This window comes from Pteronotus mesoamericanus, unplaced genomic scaffold, assembly GCF_021234165.1.
Source record: "Pteronotus mesoamericanus isolate MK-2021 breed Mesoamerican mustached bat unplaced genomic scaffold, CSHL_Meso_final scaffold_371, whole genome shotgun sequence".
NCBI classification, from domain to species: domain Eukaryota; kingdom Metazoa; phylum Chordata; class Mammalia; order Chiroptera; family Mormoopidae; genus Pteronotus; species Pteronotus mesoamericanus.
In genome coordinates, this window is record NW_026555314.1 from 662,141 (window position 1) to 685,575 (window position 23,435).

General features: G+C 38.6%; 1 protein-coding gene across 1 annotated transcript in view; it reads left to right on the forward strand.

Moving 5' to 3' along the window:
• SPECC1L (sperm antigen with calponin homology and coiled-coil domains 1 like) overlaps positions 1-23,435 on the forward strand; it is a 105,869-nt gene that overhangs the window by 9,345 nt on the left and 73,089 nt on the right. Inside the window, exons 2-3 of the mRNA XM_054592776.1 lie at positions 13,077-13,266; positions 20,813-20,966. Of these exons, the coding sequence (XP_054448751.1) occupies positions 13,114-13,266; positions 20,813-20,966 (307 nt within the window). The 5' untranslated portion in view covers positions 13,077-13,113. The remainder of the gene's footprint in view (positions 1-13,076; positions 13,267-20,812; positions 20,967-23,435) is intronic.

Here is a 23,435-nt window from a genome sequence, read left to right on the forward strand (position 1 = left end):
CAAAATTCTTCCTCACTGTGAAAAATTTCAAACATATACAAAAATAGAGAAAATCATATAATGGAACACCAGTGGTGATATGGTCATCACCCAGCTTCAACAATCGTTATCACTTCTACGTGAATTTTATTTATTTCTTTATTTTAAGATTTTATTTATTTTTAGAAAGATGGGAAAGGGAGGGAGAAAGAGAAGGAGAGAAACATCAGTGTGTGGTTGCTTTTTGTGTGGCCCTCACTCGGGGCCCGGCCTGCAACCCAGGCATGTGCTTTGACTGGGAATCGAACTGGCAACCCTTTGGTTCACAGGCCGGTGCTCAATCCACAGAGCCACACCAGCCAGAGCCATTTCTATATGAATTTTAGAGTCAATTTGTCACTTTCTACAAAAAAGCCTGCTGGAAATTTTGATTTGAATTGTGTTGACTCTGTAGATAAATTTTGGCTTCTGGACAATATTGAACATGTTATATCTCTCAGTTTATTTAGATCTTAAATTTATCTCAGTGTTTTATAGTTTTCAGTGTACAGAACTTTCACCTTTTTTGGTCAGATTTACTCCTGAGTATTTCATATACTTTGGTGTTACTGTAAATACTATTTAAAAAAATTTCAATTTCTAATTGTTCATTGCTATAATATAGAAATATAATTGATATTTGTACACTTATGTTCTGAGATCTTGCTATTCACTCTAGTAACAGCTGTTTTTGGTAGATTTCATTGGACGTTTCATCAATGGTATCTGCAAATACGGAGTTTTACTTCTTCCTTCTGAACCTGAATGTCTATTATTTCCTTTCCTTGCATTGCTTCATTAAGAACCTCTAATATAATAATGAGTAGAAGTGGTGAGAGCAGATTTCCTTGTCTTACTCTTGATATTAGGAGGAAGGTATTCAGTCTTGTGCCATTAAGTATGATCTTAACAGTAGATATTTCAGAGGTACTTTTTATCAGGTTGAATAGGATCTCTTCTACTCCTTTTTCAATTAGCTTTGTTTTGTTTTGTGTTTTTAAATCAGAAATGAGTATCAATTCTTGTCTAGTGCTTTTTCTGTATTTTTTGAGATTATCATGTTTTTTTCTTTTTTAGTTTGTTAATGAGGTGAATTACATTGATTTTTGAATTTAAGCCAGCCTTGGGATAAACCGTACTTGGTCGTGATATGTTATTCTTTTTTCGAAGTTGTTGGATTTAATTTGCTAAAACCTTGCTTAAAATTTTTACATTTATTTTCATGAGACATATTGGTCTGTATTTTTATTTTTTTTGGTAATGTCTTTCTCAGGTTTTAGTATCAGTAATGCTGGTTTCATAGAATGAGTTGGAAAGTATTGTGTTCTTAATTTTTTAAAAGAGTGTGTGTAGGATTTGTTTCGTTTCCTCTTTAACTGTTTGGTAGAATTCCTTAGTGAATACATCTGGGCTTCTTGTGCCGGTTAGCCAAGTTGTGTATGTGAAGGAAATGGTCTTGAAGGAAATTAAAAGTGCTACTCTGATGAATATATGAATGAATGATAAAAGTGAAACAGCCTTATGGCTGATAGGGAGGAAGTTCTTAGCGGTCTGGATAGAAGATCAAACCAGCCACAACATTCCCGTAAGCCAAAGCCTAATCCAGACTCTCCAGTCTATGAGGGTTGAGGGAGATGAGGAAACTGCAAAAGAAAAGTCTGAAGCTAGCGGAGGTTGGTTCATGAGGGGTAAGGAAAAAAGCCGTCCCCATAACAAAAGTGCAAGGTGAAGCAGCAAGTGCTGATGTAGAAGCTGCAGCACATTATCCAAAAGATCTAGCTGAGATAATTAATGAAAGTGGCTGCACTAAACAACAGATTTTCAATGTAGACAAAACAGCCTTATAATGGAAGAAGATGCCGTCTAGGACTCGCATAGCTAGAGAGAAGTCAGTGCCGAGCTGCTGGGCTTCAGCATCTCAAGGACAGGCTGATTCTCTTGTTAGGCACTGATGCAGCTGATGACTCGAAGTTGAAGCCAGTGCTTGTTTACCATTCCAGAAGTCCAAGGGTCCTTAAGAATGATGCTAAATTGCTCTGCCTGTGCTCTACAAATAGAAGGGCGAAGCCTGGCTAACAGCACATCTGCTCGCAACATGGCTCACTGAATATTTTAGGGCCACTGTTGACACCTACTGCTCAGGAAAAAAAAAGATTCCTTTCATAATATTGTGCTCATTGACAATACACCTGGTCACCCGAGAGCTCTGCGGGAGCTGCACAATGAGATTAATGTTGTTTCCATGTGTGCTAACACAACACCCATTCTGCACCCCATGGATCAGGAAGCCATTTCAACTTTCAAGTCTTATTATTTAAGACATACATTTTGTAGGGCTATAACTGCCATAACTAGAGACTCCTCTAATGTATCTTGGCAAAATAAATTAAAAACTCTGGAAATAGTCGCCACTCTAGATGCCATTAAGAACATTCATGATTCATGGGAAGTGGTCAAGATACTAACATTAAGAGGACTTTGGAAGAAGTTGATTCCAACTCTCATAGATGATTTTCAGGGGCTCAGGACTTCAGGGGAGGAACTACCTGCAGATGTGGTGGAGGTAGCAAGAGAAATAGAATGAGAAATGGAGCCTGAAAATGTGGTTGAATTGCTACTATATCATAATAAAACTTTAACAGATAAAGAATTGCTTCTTATATATGAGCAAAAGAGGTGGTTTATTGACACGGAATCTACTCCTGGCGAAGATGCTATGAAGATTGTTGAAATGACAACAAAGGATTTAAAATATTACATAAACTTACTTGGCAAAGCAGCAGCAGGGTTTGAGAGGATTGACTCCAATTTTGAAAGAAGTTCTACTGTGGGTAACATGCTGTAAAACAACATTGCATCCTACAGAGGAATCATTTATGAAAGGAAGAGCCAATTGATATCGTAAACTTTGTTTTCTTATTTTGAGAAATTGGCAGTGCCACCCCAGGCTTCAGCAGCCACCACTCTGATCATATAGCGCCCGTCAGCATCAAGCAGCACAAAGATTGTGACTAGCTGAGGGCCCAGGTGATGTTTGGCAATTCTAGCACTATAGCACTTTTTAAGGTATGTGAATTTATTTTTGACATAATGTGCACACTTAATAGACTGTAGTGTAGTGTGAACATGACTTATATGCACTGGGAAACTAAAAAAACCATGTGACTGACTTTATTGTGCCATTCATTTTACTGCAGTGGTCTGGAACCAAACCTGCAGTATCTCTAAGGCATGCTCGTACTCATTCATCCGGTAAGTCAGATTAGATAGGCAGTATGCTCAGAGTCATGCAACATGTATGCAGTGTTTTGGTAATGTGTTGCATATAGAAAATAGTTTTGAAGGCTTAGATTTTTGAGACTCCATCTGCTAAGTTGGGGACAAGTTGCTGTGACATTTGGATAGTAGTCTGTTATTTTTAACACCTGATATTAGTAGTAATCTTTTACTGAAATTCAGAGTTTTTAACATCATGTAATATTGTTCTGAAATTCTACTTTTTTGTAAATTGTGCTTTTTAAAAAATTAGAATGAAGCACTAGAAAGAAGCATTTATTTTACATGTTCTATTAATACCTCACTGGTTATGTTATATTGAAATTCTGACATGAAATCGAGCTTTCTTTATTGTTTGAACTTGTAATACATTACTCATTAAGTAAAGACAAACAGTCTGATCCTAAACTGATAATAGCAGAATCAGTGTAATTGAATTATATGTTGTGTTTCAGCACTTTAATAAGGAAGTGTGGACCATGACATTTTGAACTCAGAAGGAAGTGCTTTCTACTCTTTTCCTCTTCTCACCTCTTACATCCTCATGCTACCAGTAATGAATGAATAGAAATTTTCCACTTTATTGCAGGATGTCTTATAACAGGCTTTGAACTGTTTAATAGGTGATTAACCCACCTGTCTAGAAAGAGTTACTAAGATTTCCTTCTGGCACTCATGTCATTTTCAGCAGTAATTTGGGCTGTTCGCATCACGGCTTTGTCTCTTTTTCTAGTGTTTGGTTCCATCCCCTGTATAGCTATTGAAGGATATATTGAAGGCACTGGCCCTGCCTCGCCTCATATATACAGCATTTGCATTCTAAGTGAGTCCTGTGGGAGAAGTCGACACGCACCGCCCTCTGAGGGTGTGCGGTAAGTGGGTGAGTGCCAAGTGGGTAAGTGCCGGAAGAGCTATAGTCCTCAGTGCCCGGGGCTTTATGGGTTGGGAGACGAGGTGTGAGTATGGGTACTGGGAGGGCTTCAAAGGGACTTGAGCTGTACCTGTCCTTTGGAATTGGCTTTGAAGGAGGAGGGAGTTTCCAGTTAATGGGCATTGGAGTTGGGGAGTAATATGCCAGTTGGAATGAGCTTCATGAACCAGGTAGCGTGACTGGCACAGGGTGGCTAGTTTCATGAAAGTGAAACAGACCTGCTGCTTTAACTTAGGCTGTTTGTGGGGGGGAGTCCCAGAGAGGGTTTTGGAATTGTAGGTCAGGCTGTTTTCTGGAGGACTGACTGTCAAGCAAGGGGATTCAGGCTTAATATTCTTGCTGGTTATGGCACAAGGCTTCTTCCCTTCTCTATTTGTCATGGTTCACTTTGTATATTATTCCTCCTCTACCACTGCCTTTCTTTTCTCCCTGTTAGAGGATCTGTGTGCCAGGTCTAGGGTTGCCAGATAAAATGGACGCCAATTACATTAGAATTTCAGATAAATGGTGCGTACTTTTGTAGTCTAAGTATGCCCCAGATGTTGCCTGGATAAACTGCCGCGAGGCGCGTGCTGTGGCACAAGCGCCGGGGAGGAGGGCCGGACTCCATTGGAAGAGTCAGGGATTAAGGAGGTGGCCTGTGAGCTGAATCTTGACTTGATGTGACGGATTAGTTGTCCGCGAAGAATATGTTAAGGGACTTTCAGGGATAGGGACCTTTCAGGGATAGGAGCAGCAAAAGTGTGAGTATTTGAAAGAGCCTGGCAATGTTTGTGTGTAAAACAGGAAACTAGGTGGGGAAAGTGGGCGGGGGCCGGGTCTGAGGGCAGCCTGTTGGTCCCTGAGGCATTTGGCCTGAGGCAGGCTCTGAGGCAGACCTGGCAAGGGAGTGGCAGGGTGGGCTTTGTGCGTCACAGTGGGGAGAAGCTGCTGTGGTGCCGGAGGACGGAGGCAGGGAGAGCTTCAGGAGGCCCTGCTGCTTACCCAGCTGTGCTTCCGCCGCACAGGAGGCGGCTGCGCAGGGCTGACAGCGGTGGTGGGGCCAGAGAGGAGGGCCTGCTGTAACCTGGAGACCTTTCCTCTTGCCAAGACACATCTCCGTCATTTTGAAACGTCTCTGAAGACAGAGCACCCCAAAAGGCCTTTGTAGTCTCAGTGTACAGGCCGCCCCTTGAGATAAAGTGAACCGAGGGAGTTAGCGAGCTGCGGTGGAAAGGCGTGGGATTTGCAGTTGCACCTCCTCAGGCCCTGCTCTAGTGTTTGCCAGCTGGTCATCCTTTCTACAGTGGACCTGACGAACACGCCCACCTCCTCGGATAAAGGAGGTTTAGAAAGACTTCCGTTGTGCCGCTGGGAAGAAAAAATTCTCATCTAAAATTTTAAGCCTAGTCCTGGCTAGTGTGGCTGTGTTGTTGGAGCGTCATCTGATGGACTGAGATGTCGCAGGTTCAATTTCAAGTCAGGGCACACACCCGGGTTGCAGATTGGATCCCTGGTTGACATGCATACGACAAGGCAACCAACCGATGGATGTCCGTCTGTCTGTCTGTGTGTCTCCCCCCCCCCCAAAAAAAAACCAATGAAAAACATGTCCTCGGGTAAGGATAAAAAAATAAAACTTTTAGGCTTACTATTTTTAAAGGACTTTTAGTACTTCAGCAACTAGTGAAATACAAAAAAAAGTTTCATTTTGTATTTCAGATCAGTGTTATAAATACACAAATATATCAAATTGATGTTTTAAATTAAAATATGGCTGACAGTTAATTTTATGAATACAGTATTTTGCAAGTTTATAACTGCCTGCCAAAAATCTGAGCTTTATAAAGCCATGGTTTGCAAGGATCCTGAATCTTTTTGTAAATATTCAGAAACCTTGGCTAAGAAGGGAGTGGCCAGAGGAGACTCAAAATTTTTGCAATCTGGGGTTTTGAACTTTGGGAACCAATTTGTTTTGGACTATATTTGGAGAAATCATTTGTGTACTGTAGCCAGAAATTCTTGTAGGCTGTCCTTTTCCAGCCTTGTCACTTGCCTGGAATGTTAAGCATTGTCAGTAGTTTAACGGCCTCTTAGCAGCTTGTGTTACAAAGAGAAATCTCTAGAAATGGATCTGAAGAGATCTTGGTATGAGATTAGGTTTTTTATTTTGTTCTTTGGAAAGCAGTAAGAAGAAGACTGACGGTTCTAAGTTGAAAAATCCAGGGAGCTTCTAGTTGTTTCTAAATATTTCTTGTGTTAAATCTTGTCAAAAATAGAGAAAAACCATATATTAGTATGAGTGGGCTATTCCTTGGTCAGCACCAGTGGCAGTGGAGTTGTGCTTTTGAATTTTTGTTGCTGATAATTAACTCCTTTTTTTCTGGTATCCTATTATGATAGTTATAGTTTAAAGAAAGCTCAGACTTCAGGCAAGCTGCCAGCCTCAGTTTCTTCCTTTCCAGTCACATGGGGCGATGGAGAGAATCAAATGCGCGGGTGCTGGTGCAGCACCGGCCTTCCCCTCTGGCCGGCTGGTCGCCTCCGGGCAGCCTGTGCCGGGATTTAAGCAACAGCGACGGGGGCAGAGTGTCTCAGCCTCCTCCTTACTCTCTGACTCTCTCTCTCTCTCTTTCAAAAAGTCAAATTTTTGGAAAGTTCTTTATCCTTCACCTCCTACTCAACCTTTCATCCCAGTCCAGTGCAGTCTGATTTTGTCTCTGTGCTCCCACTTGGGGCTGTGTTGGCCTGGTTTACCGTCACCGTCAGCTCCTTGTTTAGTGTCCACTTGGGTTGGAAAGCTCAGGCTTTCTTGTGGTGTTCACCTCCAGGCCCCCTTCACAGAGTGTGGCCAGGCACAGAGGAGGTAGCTGTGCTGGGAAGAGGGTGGAAATGATGGAGGAGCTGCTTTTTACTCCTTCTGTGGCCATGAAGGTGGTCAGGGGAGCGCACACGGGGAATAAGGGGAGGACACAGGTCAAGTTCCTTCCTTCGCAGGGCTGGAGCGGGGAGTGGAGGAGAGGTAGATCTAAGTGCCGTCTTCCCTCAGTAAGTCATTTGTGTTACTGATCTCTGGAAACAACTACAATATTAAATGTGCGTATTAGTTGATAATCACACCTTAATTTTTCATGTCTAATTTTAGACATAAAATAAAATCTGTCTTAAAAATCAAAAAATAGTTATAATAAAAATAAGCATTGTCAGTAAGACAAAAACTGTCGGTAAGAACTGAAGTATTTTGAGCAGAAATGGACATTTGTATGTGGATTCAGACCTACCTGAAGTCATCTCACCTGGGCTTCTCTCGCCTTCCTTTCTCTGATTTGTGCACCTTAATACATGCCCACTTGCACATGTGCAATTTTGTGTATATTTATTACTTTTTACATGACAAAGCTCAGGCTTTTCTTCTGAGTAAGCCTTGAATCCCACACCAAGTCTATCTTTAAAGTGTATATATTTTAATGCATTTTTCTGATTGTGTTGTAACTCACAATAAGGTTAAAAATATGTATATGTTAAGGAATTCAGTATGAGATCAGTCTAGTGCATTATGATTTATTTAATTAGAGCATTTTTTTATTGAATCTTTTCAACATTTTATTTGGTTTTCGTAGTATACATGTTTTTATCAGATTGGTTATTGGTTTTGATTCATTTAGCAATATTTACTTACTGACTCCAGTATAGCTAATTTGCTAAATTTCAGTTTTCCCTTGACTGATTCCTCTTCCTCAGTGTTTTAAGCCTGTTCTTAGTTTACAATTGTAACATGATCCCTACATTTTAAATATGGAGTTTGTGAAATAAGAGAAAAAAATATATTTAGATGTTAGATTTTTAATGGGATATTGATAGGCGTAAAAATTCATAACTAATAAGCAATTTCCTTTTTAAAAAAATTTTATGTAGAATTGTACATATGAAATCTGTATCATTTTATTAACCAATGCTACCCCAATAAATTTAATTTAAAAAGTTTTGATTTCTGGTTCTGAGGCACAAATAGTAAAATAGAATTAAGAATTTTTTTTTTTTATTGATTGATTTGAGAGAGAGAGGGAAACATCAATTTGTTGTTCTGCTTATTTATACATTCATTGGTTGGTTCTTGTATGTGTCTTGACCAGGGATTGAACCCGCAACCTTGGTGTATTGAAGCGGCATTCTAACCAATTGAGCAACGAAGCCAGGGCCGTAAAATGGAATTTTTGAATTTCTGAAAGAAAGGTCCTGATGCCTCCTTCCTCACCTTTAGTCAGGGCTCAGAGTTACTATGACTTGCTCAAGGCCATGCAGACATCAGGCCTGGGACCTCACTCCAGGTCTCTTGATTGTTCAGATTTACTCCCTACCATATATTTTAAGTATTTCCTCATATATAATTTTCAGTGGGAAAGAATCAGAAGTAAGTGTTGTTTGTTGACATCTGTGCACTGTAGTATATAATTTAATATAAATAGTTAGTAAAAACAATCCTTAATCATTTCTTATTATATAGTTTCTCTTACAAAGTGTCTTTTGAGTTGCTGCTTTTATTTTATAAGGTATTAGTCATACTTGGGGCATGTGGTGTGTGTTCTATAAATTGTGATAGCTTATATTTAAACTCCCTTTACTGTGGGCAGCCACCCTGCTAAGTCCTTTAGGTACATTATTTTCTTTCTTTCTTTCAATATTCTTTTAAGGTAGGTAGTATTACTATCAGACCATTTTACTTACGAAACTGAGATTTCAGAGAGGTTAATTAACTTGCTCTGGGATACAAATTTGATCAGACATGGTGGGGCAGTCTCCCAGATAGTGGTTCTTTAAATAAACCCAGCAGTCCCTGGCTGGTGTGGCTTCTCAGTTGGTTGGACTTAGTCCTGTAAACCCTAAAGGTTGCAGGCTTGATACCTGGTCAGGGCACAAGCCTGGGTTGTGGGTTTGGTCCCCAGTCGAGGCGCGTGCACGAGGCAACAATCAGTGTTTCTCTCTCACATCAGTGTTTCTCTGCCTCTCTACCTCCTTTTCCCCTTTCTCTAGACTCAATAAAAGAAAAAAAATTTAAAAAATAAGCACAGTGGATTTGAAAATATGAATTAAATAAGTTACATTTAAATAGTTTTCAATAGCAGTACATTTTATATAACGGATGGAGAAGATGGTAAATAGAGAAGTAATTCAAAGGAAAAAGTCGTGACAGCAGTCAAGATCCTGGTGTGTGTACAAGAGGGAGGAGTGGGGACAGCCCTTGTAGTGCCATCAAGGGTTCCTGTCCCCGTGCCAGGGCTGAAGGTGCTGGTCTGAGAGGGATGGTTTCAGACTTGTGGTTTCCAGGACAAATTAGGTTCTCCACTCTGGGTGGGTCCTTCTTGATGCAATATAATGACAGTTAAGATAAATTCTTAACATCCTTTTGGCATTATTTCTGAAGCTCGATTGGTATGTTTTCATGGGTGGATGGTTTGGGAGGGTGGAGCTTCTGAATCACTGAAGTAAATTGCCATCCCTGATCTTGGATTGTCGCACCGTGTGTCTGACGTTGAGCCTGACGAGATAACTCTGGAGTAACAGCTGTAACAGCATAATCAATAAAATATACCTTAAACAGTATTTATCTAATAAATAAGTTATCCTTGGGTTTAATTACAGTAGTAAAGGTACATTTTCAAGTTTGTTAGAGAAAGGGGGTTTTGGGTTCAATGTGGATGAGAACCCCTGGTCTAAGAGGTCTCTTGAGGGGGGAAGCTGCCCATTCCCTGCAGCATTCTGCATCGAAGCATCTTTAAAACTTTTGGCTGCGCTGCTTTTTCCTCTCAGATCTCTGTAAAACTGTAGTCCTCTTTATCTGATTGGGTATTTTACAGTATTGGGATCTACTTTCCAAAGGTCCTTCTTTGATGTTGCTCATTGGGTTTAAAAAAAAAAACAACAGCTTTATTGGGATATAATTTATATTCCATACAATTCAACCATTTAAAGTGTAAATTCAGTCATTTCAGTATACTCACAGGTTTATACAACCGTCATCACGGTCTAATTTTAGAACGTTTCATCCCCAGAAGAAACCTACACCCATTAACAGTCTGTATCCATGTCCGTACCTCTGGCCCCTGGCAACCGACCTCTAATCTGCTTTCTATTTTTATGGATTTGCCTGTCCCAGACAATTTGTATAAATGAAATCATATAATACATGGTCCTTTGAGTCTGTCTTTTTTCATCTGGTATAATGTTTTCAAGTTCATCTATATTGTATCATGTATCAGTATTTTATTCCTTTTTATACCCAAATAATATTCCATTGAATGGGTTTACTATATGTTGTCTATCCATTTATCAATCGATAGACATTTGGAATTGAAACAAAAAGTTACTTTGTATGCAGAAAGCATATAAACAGAATTATATGATAATATGTGTCCAATAAATAACAAATACATGCTGATAATTTAAATGCCAACAGAATTCTATGATGTTTTAATTGGGAGAACTTTATGAGGTTGTTTGGGTTGTTTCCTTTTTTTTTTTTCTTTTTTCTTTTTTTTTTTGGCACTATTATGAATAATGCTCCTGTGGACATATGTACATGTTTTCATTTTCTCTTAAGTATATATACAGGAATTCAGTAGTGGAATTGCTGGATCATTATGGTAACTGTTTAACCATTTGAGGAAATGCCATACTTTTCCAAAGTGGCCTCACCATTTTATATTCCTATCAGCAGTGGTGTGTGAGGCTTCCCATCACTCCACATTCTTTCCAACATTTGTTACTATCTTTTATCATTATTATTATTATTATTGTCATTCTAGTGAGCGGGAAGTGGTTGTTCATTAGGTTTTAACTCTAAGACAGAGACAGAAGCAGAAAAGGGACAGTCTTTTACATTGTACAGTATGTAGCAATCATGTAACTTTAAATTTAAATAAATTTAAATTAAATAAAATTTAAAGATTAGCTCTCCAGGGGCACTAGCCACAGTTCAAGTGCTCAATAGCTACAAATGGCTGTTGGCTACTGTATTGGACAGCAGATATACATATAAAATGTTTTCATTATTACAGGAAGTTCTGTTGGGTAGTACTGCTATAGAAAAAGTTAACCTGACAGTGGGCGGAAGAGCAGGCAGAGGATGGCAGAGGGTCTGTGTGGCGTTACAGAAATGAATGCAGGCATGGGATTTGGGCAAGAATGGAACTTTGGGGAGCCATTTACAAAATATGAGAAAAGAGAAGGTAAATAAAAAGGAAAGGAGAATTGAAGAAAAACTTCTTAGGAATTTGATTTTTCTGTAGTACCTTGAGTTTGTGATGGATTCAGTCTAATTCCTTCATTTTGTAGGTAAGAAAAGCATAGAAGTGCTGGCTGTCAGGGAGCAGTGTAACTTGTACATTACACCTGTTGTGGGAAGCTACTTGAATCTATCTTGCTGATTTTCAGTATCCTCTGGGAAAGTGTAAGAAACAGGTGGTAGAGCTGAACTAGAGGAAGTACTTGTAGTAGGCAGATTGCCCAGTTAGAAAGCAGAAGGGTTAAGAGTGGATGGGTAATATGATCACTGCTGTATAGAGCATTTTCTGTAAGGAGTAGCCAGGAAGTTGGAGGAAGGCTAGAGAAGGGAGTCTCTGAGGTTCTGCTGTATTTTAGTTGATGTTAATAACAATGTTCTTTTTGCTCCAAGGCCTTATCACTTTGAGGATAGAGCAGAGCCCCTTTGCTCTGTTTCACTGCTCCTGCCACCAAACCAGTTGGTACAGTTTGTATTGTGTCAGGGCAAGATAAATCTGGAGTGCTAGAGCACAGTCTAGGTAAAATACTCGTAAGGCTATTGGAATGAACCTCTTTTCAAAAAGAAGGTTCTTTTTATTTGTATTACTGTGTAGAAATCTTCATAAAAATAAACTGTTTTTTGTTTCTCAGAATCATCATACATAAACCTCTTTACAATAGGCTTTCATTTTTGTTAGTTGTATTAATTTACCCCAAACAGTCCGTGGTGTCTTTCCAAACATGATATTGGCATAGATACTGCTTATCTAGCTCAGTTGATAGAGGTATATTTAAGGGTTTATTTGGCTGCAGCTTTGTGTGCTGCCAGTGTTATTCCAGGTTCTCTTAGCTGTGAAATCAAGTACAGTAAGTCCTCACTTAACGTCAGTAGGTTTGTGTAACTGCGGTGAAATGATGTACAACAAAACCAGTTTTACCATATAGGCTAATTGATATAACAAGAGTTAAGTTTCTATTAATGTTATCATGAAATGACATTATTTGGGGACCTGCTACACTGTACCTCTTGGGTGTAGATCTGTCATATTCCTTATACATGTATAGAATTCCTTTGTTTTCTGAACCAAAAATTGAGACAAATATTCTGATAAAGAATTTTGATGTTGTCTTGGGGGGGAAAAAAAAGACACCGTAGGAAATATATTTGGATCCTGAACGTTGGAATTTTAGGGATATTCTGCTGGCTTGTGTAGGGATATTACAACAAATAATTATAATTAGGACTGTGCTGGATGATTTGGAAAGTATAATCACCTCTAGATACCTGCAAAATGGCTAATTCTCAGGTGCAAGGATGATCATTGCTTCATTAACTGCTAAAGATGATGCACACTGTTATATTCAGCCAGTTCCATTAGTGATCTAGGATATTCTTTTTATTGACAGCACAAAATAATTTTAAGTTAGTAATACTTAAGATGGAAGCCTTGCAAATAAGGTGCATTAAAAAGTCTAAGAATTTTTCAGCTTTTATTTTCTATAGCTACATTTAGCTCTCATTTTTATTTATCATATGGTAAAATTTTTCAAAAACAGGTTTCTAAGGCACTTTATTCCAGCTTTGTTCTCAGTATACCATTTCTTTCCACAGATTTGCTTGTAAATGTATCACGAAGAGGCAGCCCAGAATGAAGAAAGCAAGCAGGAGTGTTGGCTTAGTGCCTAGAGTGTCTGGGATAAGCAAAACGCAAACAGTAGAAAAAACTAAACCTGAAAACAGTTCTTCAGCATCTGCAGGAGGCAAACTTGTAAAACCTGGAACAGCAGCATCATTGTCGAAGGTATTAATGGGGCGGTGTTTGAATATGTGATGAAGTTTTAGGGGGTGGGGATCTTAATATGATGCTTGATTTATTAAATATGCATTATTTAGGGTTTGCCCTATACTGGTGCTGGGAACACATAGCCTTTGATGAGAGTTTATAACTGGTGTCTACGATCTGTCTTTGTGAATGAAACCAGATAGTAAGCTTATTCGTGAAACAAAATCATTGAGTGGCTGCCTTGTGCAAGGCTCAGTGCTGGTGTGAGCTTTTGGTAGGGTCTGCCTTCAAGGGGTTTGTGGAGTAATGCATAGAGGTGAGTCACATACAGAATAACTAAAATACAGGTGAAAAAATCAGGTATCCTGGGCAGAAACAGTGTAAGCAGTTCCAGGTAGGAAGATACTATTTCTAGCCAGCAGGTTTATGCTGGATCTAAAAGAATGGCCAGCACTAGCATTCCTGAGACCCCTAGACAGGGGTGTTCATTTTCATCCCCATCCCCTTACACGCGATAACTGTTCTTCTTTTTCTGATAACTGATCCAGTATTCATTCTAGTTAAAATTGGATAACTCTAATTTCCTTCACACTCCTTTAAAGGCTGGCATAGTTCTTGTCAGTATAGGTTAGTAATTCATTAGATCAGTGGTTTTCAGCCGGTGTGCTGTGCTGCAAGAGGCACACTGGTGTGTGCTGTGAGAATTTTTAAAACAGGCAATACCTGACCATTTAGTTACGGGTACTGACCTCTTTTCCCTTAGATTGTCAAATTAAAATAAATAAATAAATAAATAAATAAATAAATAAATAAGAACAGCCAACACAGCAATAGCCATCTGGTGTGAATGAATCAAAATTATACCTATTTTTGTCAGGCTGGCAAAAAAGTACATTTTTTGGTGTGCCGCAGACTTTTAGTAATTAGTTTTTGTGGGCCATGAGATGAAGCAGGTTGGAAATCGCTCCATGAGGTCGTGGGCTTCAGGAGCAGGCAGCTGTGGGTTTCATAACGTGTTGCATAGGGCCATGGTTGGGATGAAATGAGGAGAATGTATGAAAGTGGTTAGTACAGGGTCTGGTGCACAGCAAGCGCTTACTAAATGTGGCATTTTTATTGGTGCACACCAGAAACTTTTCTCTCGTCCAGGACTGACTCCTCACATTAAATCTTCCTGGGTGTCCTCGGTGTCTGTGTTGGTTTGGACCATCCAACGGACAGGATGACTCCAGGTCAAGTGTGATGTCATTGCGCAGAGATTCATGCAGTCTTCTTCCGGCCTTTCTCAGCCCAGAACTCATTCGTTTGTTCTTTGCTTGTTTGTTTATGGATGTGATGTTTTGGGTAGAAATTGTGACTCAATGGAGAAAACCCAGAAAGTGTTTCTGTTAGGGAGAAACCAAGCGCCACGTGAAACATGACCTGTTTAAAAGCCTTTTGTCCATGCAGAGCTTTGATAGAATGAGACTTAATTATTTTTAGAAGGACCTCAGGAACAGCAACACCGTGAATTATTTCCTTAGTGGCAGTGCTGCCACTCTTTCGTGTATGATCGCTGACATTTTCTGACCTAACTGGTTACTCAGTTTCTGGGGCTGTCTTTGGCGTGCAGGCCCTGTGTGACCTGTTATTTACATGACTGGAAGAACAGGTTGAAACGCTGGCTTTGGATTTGCACTGCTGCCTGCCTTCTGTCCCTCCTTATCACTGGCAGGCATTGTCTTTGAAGGTTTAGAATGGAGGGTGCACAGTAGGCGTGTCAGATCTTCTGAGGCTTGGATTCGGAGTTACTAGTAGTTTGGTCTTGAACAGTGAGTACTTTTTCATTGTAAAGCAGAACTGTATACTTGCTGTGTGCCGATACATACCAGCTCTCCATTGCTTTGGCTCTGCTGTGTAGGTTGGTTGAAGTGTGTGTGTGTGTGTGTGTGTGTGTGTGTGTGTAGTGGGGAGGGTCATAGAAGAGATGAAGCTATTGGGGAACTTAGGAGAAAAAAGTCTTGATTAGAAATCGAAGTAAGAGGAAAAGAAGGAAACCGATAATGAAAAGAAAAATTGAAAAAAAACTAAAAAGACTTAAGAGACCCACAAATCTAAGTGTCATTTTATTTCTCTGAGTTTTCATATTTCACTGTGGTTCTCTAGGGTATAGACACTGACCCACAGCTTGAACTCCTGTAACTGTGATGCAGCATTGATGATTAACCAGGTGAATGAAGCGTTTGGTTTTTAATTATTTAAACACCAAGCACATATACTTATCTTCTCATGTGGACACCCATATATATGTGTCTGTCACTGTGCAGTGTTCTCATGACACTTTTCTTGTAGTGGCAGGGTACTGGGATATGCCTTTTTGTTTTTTTTACCTCTGTCATTTCAATTATTGTTTGATGCTAAATCTAGTCGAGTGGTGCGGGAAAGGGCCCTTTGATCCAGAGCAGCTCACTGCTGATTGAGCTTTTCCAAATAATAAAATGAAGCACTGCTTCTGTTTCCAGTGAGTTTTGTGGAAATTGTTCCCACTCTTGTCAGGAGCTGTGATATCTGCCGTGGGGCCTTTGTATGCTTAATTCTTTTTTGTCACAGAAAGTAGAAATGATTATTGTCCATGTAGAGATGGTTTCCTACATGCCTACCCTTTGCAGGTTTCACACATTGCTCGGGTGTTTATGTTCATCCTGGTAGAAGTAATAAACTTGCTCATTGTACTGATGAGACTACTTTTTTCTAAAAAGTGATTGATGGGAATTCAGTTACTTCAGTTACAATCTATCTAAATAATTGATGAGCTTTGATGATAATTTATGATCAAACGTTTTCAGTATACAATGAGTTGACATTATGATTGAGCAATCCATTTCTGAAAATTGAAAGTTGAAATTTTAAAACTAATCTTAAATTTTGAGATGAAGATGCAGATTATGAAACGCGGACTTTACCTTAAGCATGTGTACCTTGGTTATAGCATTTCATTATTTGTATCTGGAATGTTTTTACCAAATGATTTGTATTTTACACCGGTTATTAAAAAGTGGCTAAAAGCTTATTCCTTCATCAATTTCATTTTTTTGGACTGTTGCTGATGGAGGATGTTTACCTGTGGGGATGCACATGTATTTATAGGGTGGTATAACAAATATTAAATAAGAAATAGGGAAAATTTTCAGAAAGCCTGCAAGTAGTTTCATGTAAAAGCCAAGTTGGGAAGTGCAGAGTTGTTTATGTTTTGTTTTTACTTTTCTGTTGAAGTATAACATATATCCAGAGAAGTTCACAAAGCACCTGTGTTGAGCTGAGTCAGTCACCACAAAGGGACATACTCTGCAGCCACAACCCAGTGAGAAACAGCATCAGAGCAAACCGGCACCTCGGTGGCCTTGTTCCTTCCAGTGAGGGTGGAACTTAAACCGTCCAGAAGCTGGGTGTACTCATTGCTTTGAGTGTATTGTTTCTGAGCCCTCTCGGTAGACAGAGATGGGGGTGGGGGAGAGAGAGAGAGAGAGAGACAATGTGCATACATACATACCTAAATCAATTTCTGTATTTGTTTCTTTCCATACATATTAAAACTTCTGAGTTCACGCTGATACTTTCAATTCCAGTTAACATACAAGGTTCATAGTCGCCTTTCCACTTTCCATAATTATAATCTCCTTTGAAACCTGGCTTTCATCATCTATAATATATTTAACTTACTTTCTCAATCCTAATACATACAGAAGATAGAGAATTGTTCACCCATACCACTGCAGAAAACACATTTACCAGCTGGAGTTCAATATTTACACTCTTTTTGTTTTCAGTTTGAGAGTTTGGGAATTCAAGGTCAGCGTCCTGCCTTCCAAAAGCTGGGTGGCTTGTCCCCCCACCCCCCATGGTGGCTATGTCATTCATTGGAAATGCATTTGGTCCATTTGCTCCTATTGTGTTTAGTTTTAGGTTTCCCCCACCCTTGTTTATTCTGTTTGTTTATTTTGAGCGTGTGAAACACTACCATGATTCTATTTGTCAGAACGGTATGAGAAGATACATTCAGAGAAGTGCGGTTCCCCACCCCACCACCGTTACTTCTTACTCTTTCTCTGCCTATCCCTTGGAGGTAAATAGTCTAATTTGTATTGTGTTTATTTTTCCTGTGTTTCTTTTTGCATAAATGAGCAGATACATGTACATATTTTTATTTCCTTGTTTTAACATAAAAGTTTACATAATTAGATATATTTTTGCACTTTGCTTTTTTTCACTTAATGTGTTCTGGAAATCTCTCCATACCAGTTTATGGCAGTCTTCCTCATTCTTTTTTTTTTATAGATCTTTTTTATTGGGGTGACATTCTTTTTTTATATAGGTGCTTAATACTTGATTGTATGGATTTACTGTAGTTGATTCAGCTACTTTCATATGCATAGACATTTTACAGTACAATATTTTGCAATTAAAAACAATGCTGCAGTGAGTAATCTTATGCGTATGTGTTTTTGTGTTACTGGAGGTGTGCCTTGGGGTACGTTCCTAGATGTGGGATTGCTAGGTAAAAGGTAAGTGTGTGTGTAGCTGTTAGATATTGCCAGATTCCCGAAGGTAAGGCTTATTTATATCAAGTTGCATTCTTACCAGCAGCTTTTATTTTGAGTGTGCCTGTTTCCCCATATTCTCAAAGGAATGAATATGTTATACTTTTTCATTTTTGTCAGTCTGTTAAGTCAGAGGTAGTATCTTAATGTTTAATTTACATTTCTCCTGTTGTTAATTAGGTTGATCTCTTTTGTATGTGTGTGTGAATTGACGATATGTTGTTTTTTTAATTCACTTTTCTGCGTGGTTTTTGGTCTTTTTTCCTCTTGATTTTTAAGAGTTCTTTGTGTATTTGGGATATTAGCCCTTTATCTGTGAGATGCGGCACATATACTCTCCCAGTTTCTCTTTCTCTCTCTTTCTCTTCATATATACATATATATGTATAATGTTTAACTTTGCTTATGATGATTTTTTTCCTGCAAAAGTGAAAAAAATTCTTTCTTAGATTTTAATTTTCATGGAATCATATTCATCAGTTTTTTGTTTTATGATTGAGACTTTTGAATCATAGTCCTTGGGATTTTTTAAAGAAATTTATTCATTAGAGAGAGAAACATCAATTTTTTGTTCCACTTATTGGTACGTTCACTGGCTGATTGTTGTATGTGCCCTGACTGAGGATCAAACCCTCAACCTTGGCAAATCAGGATGATGCTCTAACAATTTAGCTACCTGGCCAGCATAGGATTTATTTTTGATATGGGGTGAAATAGGGTTTTTTTTTTCCTTTGTGAATATACAACTGATTAGCACTAAGTGAAAAACCTATTTTTTTTTAATATATATCCTGCTTCTTTGGTCATATTTAAAGTGTCTGTGCAGTTTCTTTCTGGATTTGATTCTTTTCCACTGGTTTATTCATATACCAGTGCTGTACTTTGTTAGTTATTTTGGTATTTGTCAGAGTTTTTCATTTGGTCCTCAGATGTATGTTTAACTTTGCCATTACCCAAAGGCTAAATGTCACCAGAAAAGTGTGACAAGCCACTTTCACATGACTCTGTAGAGTGGTTTTTAGGTGTAATTATTATGAAAGTAAAGAATATTTAACTTTGTCCTGGTTGGTTGGCTCAACTGGTTGGAGCGTTGTCACGGCCATCTGGTTGCCAGTTCAGTCCCGGATCAGGGTACATACACAGGCTGTGGGTTTGGTCCCTGGTTGGGGTATGTACAGGAGGCAACCGATCAATATTTCTCTCACACTGACGTTTCTCTCTCTCTCCCTTTTCCCCTTTGCTCTCTCTCTAAAAAAATTAATAAATATACCCTCTGGTAAGGATTAAATAAAAAAAGAATATTTGACTTTGGAGGAAGAAAAATTAGTTCAGAGGTTGTTTTAACTTTTATTATCAGAATATAGAAGATGATTTGAAAATGTAAGAGTATGGCGAGTTTATTTACGAACAGTTGAGGGATAAATTGACAGGAAGGAAATGTAACTTTTGATTTACAGTTTTTTTGACATAATTAATTACTAACTTATTAACAGAAACTATTTTTAAATAATGTGAATAATCCTTAATAACTAATTTATATCCCCCTTCCTTATTATTGTATATAACCTAGATTTTTAATAATGTGACAACCCTAAATTACCAAAGCTTATTTATGTTTAACTTGTTTAAAATATTATTCCTTTTTCTGCCTCTTTTTTAGTAAGACAGATTGACCTACTTAATGATACTACTGTATAATAATGTTCATAATTGAATGATAAGAACATAATCTACTCCATATAGGACCACTGACATTTAGAATTAGAAGAGATTTTAGAAATTGTTTTATTTATGAACCATTTTAATTTATAGAAATGAATTCATTATGATTATCTCAGGGTAGAAATGGTTCCAGATAGAAAACAACGTAAGTCAGTTGACTAACTTGTGCCTTTGTCTTAGTGACATAAATCTTTTTTGCTTTTTTATTGAACAGTAGTTTTTCTGCGTTCTGTCATTTCTAGGAGAATTAAGAACAGATTTCTTCATAGTGCTTGTTTTCTTTTTCTTTCTTTTATCTCTTCACCCAAGGACATGGTTACTGATTTTAGAGAGAGGGGAAGGGAGAGGAAGAAGAGGGACAGAAATATCAATGTGAGAGGGAAATACTGGTGTGAGAGAGAAACATCAATTGGTTGCCTCTCCTGCGCGCCACCATCAGGGTCCGAACCTGCAGTGGAGGCATGTGGCCTGACTGGAAATCAAATGTGTGACCTTTTGTTTTGCTTGCAGGACGATTCTCCAGCCAACTGAGCCACACTGGCCAGGGCCAGAGTACTTGTTTTCTTTTTGAAAAGCACATACTTTTTCAGACATCTTTATAAAATATATATAAATATTACAAATAGTTTTTCTCAAGTAGTGTGAAAATTTAGGCTGACTAACCCTCACTCTAACCATAATATGTTTAGTTTTTATTGTATATTACCTAAGCCTTTAAAAAAGTCTTTCAGTTTTGGCTTAACTTAGACTACTAAAAAATTAGATGACATAAGAAAAAAATTCAGAATAATTTTTTTTAGGTATTGGCTCCATTATTGAATCATTTTAGAGCAATACTGATTTTTTCTGATTCTCAGCGATATTTCTCTCTAGAAATTGCAAGATAGCATTTCCTCTGGCATAATAGGACTTCCCTGAGATAGCCAGGTATCGTTCAAATGATCTCTGCTCATAAGTCATGTCCTGGATGAAAGAGTAACAAGGGAGGATGTCTTTACTTTTTCTCATCCCTCAGTTAACCTGGCACATGTGGGAACACAGGAGGCTTCCATAAAATTTTTGATTACATATACGATTTCTGTATATTAGAAAGAAGTGTGATTGTTTATAAACTAGTTGAGAAGTCCTGTTTCTGCAGCACAGTATGGTGCACTGCTTGCTCAATGTAAGAAAGTCTTCATGAACTCTTGAATTCACTGTAAGTCAAAATATTATTTAATCTTGCTTCATCTAGTCAATTTATTTGGATTTTCCGTTGCTTTCAGACCAAGAGCAGCGATGACCTTTTAGCTGGAATGGCCGGAGGGGTGACAGTGACTAATGGTGTTAAAGGAAAGAAAAGCACCTGCCCTTCCGCAGCATCCTCAGCATCTGCCCCTGCCATGACCACTGTGGAGAACAAGTCCAAAGTTAGCACAGGTATGCGTGACATTCACTCTAAAAGTTAAACTGCCTTTTTGTTTGACTAAGCAGTGTATAGTGTATTAGGGGATTCCATCTAATTAAAGAAATTTTCAGACATGTACAGAAGTAAACCGATTGGTATCTCAGCCCATGTGCTCATCCGTCTTATCAGCTGCTTGCTGGTCTTAACTCCTCGACACCCACCTTTTCCCCTTTATTATTTCAAAGTAAATACCAGATGTCCTGTAATTTCATCCACAGATATTTCATTATCTTTGAAATACAAGGATTTAAAAATAATATAATCGCAATACCATTATCAGTCCTTAAAATAATCATTCCTTTAATTGTAAATTATTCAATAAGTTTAAATTTCCAACTAATAAATATTATGGATATATATTTTTACTCTCTGTTTGAATCAGGACTTATTTAAGATCCATATATAATAACTGAGGATGTGTTGTACTTAAGTATTTTTATTTATTTATCTTTTCTAATGTATGGGTTTGCTCACTTTTTTTCTTACAATTAATTTCTGTAGAAACTGCTCATTTGACCTGTAGAGTTTTCTGTGCTCTAGATTTTGTCATATCCTCACGGTGTTCTTGACTCTGTTCCTCTGTTTCCTCTTTTTGAATCTAGAGCCTTAACGGAACAGATACAGGTTCTTTCTTCCCTAGGGCTCCCTCATAGGTGGCAGTTGTTTGTCTGCAGGAGGCATGTCATTTTTGGTCGTCTCTCTTTCCATGACATTAGCGGCTTTTGAGGGTCAGTGCCTAGATCCATTCACTCCAATTCTACCATTCTTTTTTTGTTCCTAAGTAGCAGTTTGTTTTTAGATATGATGGAGTCCATAAACTAACTCATCCTATAGTCCAAGGAGTAATGCTATCATATTTTACTTTTATACTTACAGAAAAAAACTTAAAACTTCTAATAAACATAAGATTATGTGTTTGTAGTAAAGCTTTGAAAGCAAATTGGCAAAAACTATATCAGACCTTTTATCATCATTATTTAGGCTGTTAGCCCTGCTTGTGTGTATTCTAGCCCAGGTTTACCACTGTCCTCTGTCCTGCTTTAACCTTCTGTGTATTCTTCCTTTCTTCCCAGGCCATGCCCTGCTGTTAATTTTAATGGCAATGTGGTATGATTACCAGAAGAACACGTGTTTTACTTTGTGTTTTCCAGGCATTATTCCATTTTATCCTTACTATAGCCCTATGAGGTAGAGGCTGCTATTGTCCTCTTTTTTTTTTTTAATCCTCACCCAAGAACATTTTTTCATTGTTTTTAAAGAGGGAGGGAGGGGGAGAGGGAAGGAAAGGTATGCACGCTGACTCGGGATCAAACACAAAACCTAGGTATGTGCCCTGACCAGGAATCAAACCTGCTACCTTTCAGTTTACAGGAGGAATCTCCAACCAGCTAAGCCACACCAGCCATGGCTGTCCTTATTTTAGAGGTTGGAAAGTTACGTGTAGAAAGCTCAAGTATCCAGCCCAAGGCCATGCGTTCATTTGCCCAGTTAATATTGGGTGCCTCTTTTGTACCAGGCCACAAAGCTGGTGGTGGAGCAAGAACTGAGCCTAAGATCTTTCACTCTCAAGTTTGGGGTCACCACCACATTTCACATTCCAGTTTGTGTGGTAAGAAGGAAATGAAATACTCTCTTGCGTGGTTAAAAGGAAATTAAATACTCTAATACTGTCTGTATCTCGTCTTGTTTTCAGCTTTTAGAGTTTGTTGAGAGAGATCCCATGTATTTGCACACATGGTTCTCTGCTGACCAATGCCATCTGCCCTCACAAGGCTGAATTCAGTTATAACCTCCCTGAATCAGTATTAGTTTGCTAGCGCTGCCACAACAAAATATCACAGACTGGGTGGCTTAAACAACAGAAATTTAGTTTCTCACTGTTCAGAAGGCGGGAAGTCTTAGATCAAGGTGTCAGCAGGTTTGATTTCTTCTGAAGCCTTTTTCCCTGGCTTGCCGATGGCCGCCTTCTCGTTGTGGTCATCTGTCTGTCTGTGTCTATGAGCTAATTGCCACATCTTATAAGGACACCTGTTGTATTATATTAGGGTTTACCCTAACAATCCTGTGTTAATGAACTTAATTACCTCTTCAAGTAAATTACTCTTATCTTCAAGTACAGTCACATCGGGAGGTACTGGGGGTTAGGGCTTCAGCATGTGAATTTGGGGGACACAGTTCAGCTCGTAACAGCACCCTTAATTCTTCAGTTCACCTGCTCTGTGTTTGCTTACTCCTGATGATTTCCCTAAGACCAGCTCATTTGTGTGTACCTCAGATTCTTCTAACTACGTACCTGTCATCATGATCCCAGAAGGGGAGTTTTTCTTCTTCCATGTTCTGTCTCTGCCTTTCTTCCTGTTTCTTTATATCTCCTTTCTTTTTGGGACATTATCAGTTCCTTTCCTCATTACTGGCTTGTTCCTTTCTGCTTGTTATTCATG